The sequence below is a fragment of the Lathyrus oleraceus genome, chromosome 4 (genome assembly GCF_024323335.1).
Source record: "Lathyrus oleraceus cultivar Zhongwan6 chromosome 4, CAAS_Psat_ZW6_1.0, whole genome shotgun sequence".
Lineage (NCBI taxonomy): Eukaryota > Viridiplantae > Streptophyta > Magnoliopsida > Fabales > Fabaceae > Lathyrus > Lathyrus oleraceus.
Window position 1 is genome coordinate 273513873 of NC_066582.1, and position 7895 is coordinate 273521767.

A 7895-nucleotide genomic window follows, 5' to 3' on the forward strand; every position below is an offset into this window, starting at 1 on the left:
ACCATGACATATAACGTCTCAGAAATATTTAATCTAACAATTACTAGTCATCAAAAAATTCAAATAACATGCCAATTTTACATAATGCTTTTTAAAAAAATGTAAAACTTGAAATCAATTCTAGAATAATATTTTCTGGACATCTATTTTGTGTAAAATTTATAGCTTCTTAGAAGTACTAAGATTTGCTTGAAGCTAGCAATGACAAATTTTTCATTTAAAGTATATAAAAGTTCCTCCAAATGCTATTCATATTTTTTTTAATACGACGTGCATATTTTAAGATGGTTGAAAGAGGTTACAAATTCAAAAGGGAGATGTCAAAAAGAAAAATTTTGTAGAAAAAATTTCTAATAATTAGTTTAAGGTGGTTACAAACCACATGACATTCATGCAAGAAGAAAGTGAATATCTAATTTTTTATAGTAGAGAACTTCCATTGTTAAGAAAGATTTGTTTTCCATTCAAAAATTTATTTAAAATGTGAGAAATACTAACATTATTTAAGAGATTAAAAATATAAGATTAGCATTCTTTAAAAAAAAATATATATAAAAATATAAAAATATGCGTGTTCAATAAATTGAAAATAAAAATAATTAATTTTAAAAAAATATATTATATATATTCAATATATTAAATATATAATATTTTTTTATTTGAAATTCTTAAGGTATTGATTAGCATGACGCATAAAATATATATTAAACATAAACACATATAAAAATAATAATCTCAATTTTTTAAGATAAACACGAATAATATGCTTGTTTCTTTACTATCAATATAGATATATATTTGTTTCATTAGACCAACTCAATTGATATTTAAAAAAATATCAGATTTCATCTATTCACCTTTAAATAATGAATCTTAATTTATAGATTAGATAAAAAATATATACTAACATACTTATTTCAAAGATTATACTTTTCTTTATTGTACTTTTATTGTTTTTTTCTTCTCCATTTCATGTTATATTTGAAACAAATTGATTATGAATTAGGACAAAATTGATAAAAATTTAGACTAGTAAATCTCTCAATTAAAAACTCAATAATACTATTTAATGGAACACTTGATCTAATAAGTGACTTTCATTTAACATATGTTAATTTTACATTACACTGACAAAAAGAATATACTATTAAAATTCGAGATACAACACACTCTTGAACAATAAAAACATAAAGTAATTAAGAATAAGCAAAAATAAGAGCAACACCAAAATAAATATATATCTTGCATTGATCTCTAATTAAGTTGGGATTTTAAAGATTACTCATTTGTTATTCTTAGGAGGGTGATGCCTTGGTGGATGATAGTCAGTAGTAAAAGCAACAAAACCACCATCAACCTCATGAGACAAATTATGTGTTCTCAAACTTCTCTTTCCATGAAAACTTTGTTTCTTTGTTTCCTTAATCTTGTTCATAGTTGCAGTGGCAACACTAGCCTGTTCAAGAAATCACGTATATAATAGTTAACACCATTAATATATTCCATGAAAATCATTCTTGGTATTAAATAACTAGATTCTCATTAAATATTTTAAAACTATCAAGAAACTAAAAGTATATTTAGAAGTAAAATTAGAAAAACACAACAAATAAAATATTATATTTTTAATTTTGATTTTCTCTCTCTAATTTTAACCATCTCGCAAATTGATGAAACAGGATTCTCTCGGAAATTTTATCGCTAGATACTGGTTGGATTGAGTTCAAATAATTCATATTTAATTATAAATCTTAATAATTATTTTTAAAAATTTTGTGTATAATTTAAAAATTTGAATGGCCTGATCTGGATTCAACGGTAACAAATATATTGAGTGAAAATATATTTGAAGAATCATGGTCTAACCAGTACCTCCTTTTATTTGTACATAACAATATGTGTTTAATAAATAATTAAAATCTCCAAGATGAATTAATTTTTTGTAAGTATAAAAGTTTAAAAATAATTTTTTTTATCATGTTAATCTAACCGCAGAGTTACAAAATTCGAATCTTTATATTCTGTACTAATTCACTTGGAAAAAAAAACTCTTTTGTATTTATAAGTAAAAAAATTCTGAATCCATGAATAAAGTAAAACTAAAAAACTAAAAACTAAAAAACAAAAGTAAAAATAACTAGATTAAGGGACAATAATAAACTATATCACACAAAAAGTACACATAATTTTTTTCAAAAAGCAAAAAGTATGCATAATTACCTCTGTACTCGAAATAGTATTAACTTCAGCACCTCCTGCATGTGAGTTTCACATTTTGAGCTCATCATTTGACAATAATAATTAATCAAGCACGATAAATTAATGAATATAGAAACATATCGATCATAAGGAAATTACTATAACTAACTAAGGTTGAAATAAAGTATATACCTGGAGGATAGAACCTAGCAGCAGATAACCAAGCAGCACAGAAGAATACAAGCAAAATACATGCAGTAGTAGTACTCTTGATAAATAACATGATGATGATTATGACTCTTAAGCTGAATTAAGAATTGGAGAAAAGAGAGGAATAACTTCAAAAGAGGATGTTGTTATTTATAGCTAATTAAAGTGTGTTATGTTAAGCTGATTAATTAGGAGAAAACCAAGGTCAAGTTTAGGTATTCATACTCATAAACCCAAGTCAAAGATTGGAGCTATCTTTCCAACATTCGCCTTCTTCAATGTACTATAGAATAAAATATAGAATACATGTTTTTACACCAATATCTTTGTATTTATTGTATTTTAAATCTTTTAATTATTCTACTAATTTCTATTAATAAATTAGTAAAAGACCTACTTAAGGAGACTACAATAGCCAGTAAGGGGCGGCATTTTGTCATCGCAATTGAGGGTGATCTCGTCCTGAGCGCTCCTTACTCGCTCAAACATAAGAAATGTGAGAAATACATGAACCGACCAGGAAGAAGGCAGGGTCAATAGACTAATCAATGTCTCCTTAAATAATAGAGATTCAAGGGTCCACCATTGACTAAGTGGATGATTATTGCTTCTAAGAAAACCATAACTCTGGGCCTAAGAACATCTATAAATATCTCATCCATCACATGAGAAGGAAAAGATTGTAATATACATGATATACCCCTAAAGTTATAGAGTTTCTCACCTTATGCGAGCTTGCTTTCTCATCACCCGAACACCCACTACTCGAAAAAACACATTTAACCTCGGACGCGAAATGCATATAACCTCGGCTACAGAGACGAGGTACGAAGAGCGTCATGAAAAGTGAAAATTTTACCTTTCAGTTTTAAAAAAACGGACGGGTATGTGAAAAGGTCATGGGTTCGATACCTAGGGAGACCTTTTTGGAATTATGAAATGGCGAAAACACATGTCCCCTCGATTTTGTAATTTCGCCGACGGATATATCATACTTTCACCTCGGTTATCTCATAAAACCGAGGGGTAAAATAATTTTTTAGTTTATTAAATCTAGTGTGGACTGCTCATTTCACTAAATCCTATATTGAATATATAACTTTTAAAAATTGGTTAGGAAATTATATGAACAATTGTGTTATATTTGAAGAACAAGTTACATTGGTTATGATTTTGAAGCATTCTACAACTCATCATTCTTCTTACGTTGTTTTATGGTTAAAATCTCTCTAATATTTCAAATTCTTTATTCAACACCTCCTTTTCTACTAATTCATTCTTGAAGGCATGAAATTTGATGCTTTCAAAAATGAAAAAATATGGAAGAAAATTGAACAAAAACTAGAAGTATTGGAGAGATTTTAACAATAAAACAACGTGAGATGAATAGTGAGTTGCAGAATGGTAGAAAATCATTAATAAGTGTAAGATAGGTTTCAGATATAACATAATTTTGCATATGATTATTAACAAAATCAATTTACTAGGTTATATGTTTAAAGAGGGGTTAGTGAAACAAACAATCGACATTAGATATAATAAAATCAACTAGACGAAACAAGATGAGAGTTGCACAAAGAATCACAAAAAATATAATATCAATATCAATATCAACAACAAACACAACAAGAAAACAACAATAACATCAAACACAACAACGCCAATAAACAACTACAATATCAATAACAACAACGTCAATAAACAACCTCTAGACTTTAGGGTCTCAACAACAAGAATAACAACATCGACAAAAACAACATCAATAACAATAACAAAAACAACAACAAAATCTCTAGAGTTTGAGATCTCAACAAAAAAAACAATAACAATAACAACAATATTACAAAAATATTAGTAGTGATGTTTGACGTACCAGATCTCTGAAGAAGAAGTAAAAGAAAATGATTTGGATCTCTGAAGAAGAAAAGATAGCCCTAAACACATAATATATTTGTAATGAAAATGATATGTATTTATGGCTCTTGTTGTTTAGCGCTCTTTGTTAGGGTTCTGTTTGTAATGTTTAGACAAATGAAGCTTCACTCCATTCTCATACTCCTTGGAGATTAAGTGTTTTTTTGTTGGCTGAAGAAAAAATATTTTTTCGCTAGGGCTTGAGAAGTGAATGAGGTAGACACTAAGAGAATAAAAAAATAAAGAGAATAACAAGAGCAAGAATAACAGTAATGGACCAAAGCAATAACAAGAACAACAAGAATAATAATAACATACTGGAGAATACAGGATCAAGTTCGTTCTTCAATCTCCAAATTTTGTAACCCATGTGAAAGTGCAGAAAATCCCCTTTTAAAGACGTCAGAATGGATCAGAACGCATCAGAAAAAACTCAAAAAAGTGATAATCACGCGCGTGATACCTTGCATTGCACGCGCGATGCAACTTTATATATCTTATCACGTGCGTGATATTACGCGATTGTGCGCGTGATTATTATAGTGGCTGAACGCTTTTGCTCTTTTTCCTCTCAATTTTTCACTAAGTCCACAATTTGCACACTTGACTATTTTCCCTCATTCTTTGGTCATTCTTCTTTATATATGCTCTACTTTCACTTGTTTTGCTTTGATTCTTCGACTAAATATATGCAATGACAGATTGTCATCATCACACACATATAAAAATAATTTAAACAAAAAAAATATACAATAAAAGAAGAATAAAAATAAAACATAATCTAATAAATAAAATAAAATCTAGTGAGAGGCGTCTGAATCACATTTTTTCTGGAGAATTATTGTATTGGAATAGTTCGTTGCTCGCTCTTCCTCCCTCGTTAATTTTAGAAATTAGATCCCTTTCTCCAACAACGTGCAACTTTCGTTATTTTTGAAAGAAGGATTTCATATTTTCTTTTGTCCCAAATCACTCAAAAGCACGGTTCATGAAACCTAAGACATATGTTGGATGAGGGTGTTGGGAAAGCTTGTTTATCCTACTCCATTTGTTAGGGCTCTTGATTATGCTCAACTCCCAAAGATGGTGGGAGTACTCTTAGTAACTTGTTGAATTACATTATGTTCATAGGTGTTTTTGGTGTTTCCCAAACATAAATTAGTTCAGAGGGTTCCTCTTGTTTGTCACAAAGGTTAATTATAATGAATAGTTGCCCAGCGAGGTGACATAGGAGTTCACTAAAGCAGTTTATGTTATCTCAAATTACTATTCCCGCATTTATGGGGTCTCCATTTGCAAGGTCCAATAGTGTCTTCACCCTTGCAATGCCATAAAAGGCGTGGTTTGATATGTTCTCCAAATTTGAAAGGAAAAAGGATTGCCACATTTTTTAATATGGCTTTAGTTTGGAGGCCATGATTTTTTATGGAGGCCTAATTGTTATATGTGACCAATTCGTCCCTTCTTGGCCAATTTCTTACAAAATTAGATCCCAATCCTCCCCTCGTAGTGAATGGTTTTTGTGCCTCCTTATATAAATGTCACACACTTCGAATACTCTAAGTTGAAGAAGTTGATTGATAGCTCTAAGACGGTAGTTAATCACTTTTCCATGCACATAATATTTGTGCTTGAAAGTGGCTCATTGTGCATTCAGAAATAATTTGAGCCCAATAGTGTAGTTGGTGTTGTTTCCCTAACAACAACACCATTTTATTGTTTGTAAATTGTATTATTATTTGTACCAATCAAAATCACAAAGAGAGAGTAAATGCTAATCGTATGCACAAAGATTTTTGTTAATTGCACAAGACTGAGGAGAGTTTACGTATAATTAGAAGCGTAAAAATGTAATTGTAACATGGGTGTAGAAAGTGTGATTGATTTAATTATGATATAACTATGAAAATATGAAAATAATTAGACTAAACTAATGCTTGAAATACTCTGAGATAAATAATTAAGTCTCCATTTGAAAATTTACAATTAAGTTTATATAAAATTAATTTTTATTAATTTCATTTATAATTTTTTTAAATTCGGGTGACATAGCCAAGTATAACACTCATAATTATACCAAAGAAGTATTTTATAGTGTTGTTATTGATACTATAAACATGATTTTCAATCCCCAAGATGATTTTTTTCTCTCTATATAAACTAGAATTAAATAAAAACAATCAAGCTGTATGGTAAAAGTTCTGTGTGAATCAGAGAATGTATCGAAGAATAGCATCGTGAGAGGGTTCAAAATTGCATTACTCGATGTAGAGGAGAATGGTGTTGCTCGCAAATCACAAAAACGTAGAAAACAAGTTAGGTGTGTTTTGCGTTTGTCTACCACCGTTTGAGAAAAGACGCGCTTTAATTTGCCGAGGTAGTAGATGCATGAAGAAATGTGATCTATGGTTATTATATTTTTGGAGAGTGCAAATTCCCGTACGAGAGAACATGAACATTTAGCCCTTTAAGGCGTTAACGTCCTCTTTACACCTAATATTATTACTTACTATGTGTTTGTAAAATGGATTGGTCTAAAAACAATAATCGGAGAGCACTTTGAATTGAAATTACGAAAAATGTAAAGAAATTAAAAGATGGTGGAAGGTATTGCTTAAAGTTCTACAAAATTTGAGTTTGTTTCTAATTTGGCATGGACTTCATCAATTAAGATTCGACCATTTGTTCTTTGTGAGAACATTGATTTATAATGAAAGGAAAATAAGAATTTATGTGTTCAATGACAGACTACAATCGGCATAATTATTTTGTTGAACTATTCTATGTAGTGTTGAATGTAATTTAATATTTAAGATAGTTTAATTTTCATTTTATTTATATTTGTACGTGAGTTTCATTTGTATTTGAATTTGGGTCATTATATAAATCCAAATTGAGTTGAATTTAAAAGGGATTTTCAGTTCTTCCATTATTTAGTAAAAAGTTAGTTAAAAACTTTAGTTTCTCTTTATTCTCATTCTTTCATCCTCATATTCTCAATTCTTGTGCATTATTAATGTAGATTCATTGTTGAACTCCAACAATTGATATCAGAATCTAGGTGTGTAATTGATTTTAATTTTGAAATTCGCGTTGAATTGGAGTTCGAAATCAGAGAGAATCATAGATCTTGCTTCTCAGGGTTTGGGAAACACGAGTGTTGGTGAGAACTGAGTGATTTGCACAAGAACGAAGATGAACGGAGAAAACGATAGCTTGAACACAAAGCTTCCAGTATTCGATGGAAAGAACTGGAATCAATGGTAGATTCAAATGCGTGTGTTGTTTGGAGCTCAATATGTTCTTGATCTTGTCAATGACGATTACATGCCAGTTGCAGAAAATGAAATAGAAGTGTAAAGAACTACGCAACGAGAAACAAAGAAGAAAGATCAGAAGGCGTTGTTATATATTCATCAGTGTGGATACAAAGGTGTTTGATAAAATTTCTTATTCAACAACGGCGAAGGCAACGTGGGATATACTGGTACGATGCTATAGTGGTGACACATTAGTGAAGAAGGTCAAGCTTTAGTCCCTACGTAAGCAGTATGAGAATCTCAACATGAAGA

The 7895-nt window shown here is 29.8% G+C and overlaps 1 protein-coding gene across 1 annotated transcript; it reads right to left on the reverse strand.

The window, feature by feature from the left end:
* Positions 1-1080: 1080 nt before the first annotated feature.
* LOC127135441 (protein GOLVEN 5) lies at positions 1081-2509 on the reverse strand. Its single transcript, XM_051062153.1, has 3 exons — positions 2392-2509; positions 2221-2255; positions 1081-1456 (listed from the first exon to the last, which is right to left on the reverse strand). The coding sequence occupies exons 1-3, from the start codon at positions 2480-2482 to the stop codon at positions 1283-1285; spliced, it is 300 nt and encodes a 99-aa protein (XP_050918110.1). The 5' UTR covers positions 2483-2509; the 3' UTR covers positions 1081-1282.
* Positions 2510-7895: the final 5386 nt, after the last annotated feature.

Bases quoted from the DNA above. Each gene is read 5' to 3' on its own strand.
- LOC127135441 (XM_051062153.1), bottom strand. From the start codon at position 2,482: ATGTTATTTATCAAGAGTACTACTACTGCATGTATTTTGCTTGTATTC. The intron at 2,256-2,391 runs GTATATACTTTA...ACTCACATGCAG, and splicing joins TGCTAGGTTCTATCCTCCAG to GAGGTGCTGAAGTTAATACT. The intron at 1,457-2,220 runs GTAATTATGCAT...TTTCTTGAACAG, and splicing joins ATACTATTTCGAGTACAGAG to GCTAGTGTTGCCACTGCAAC.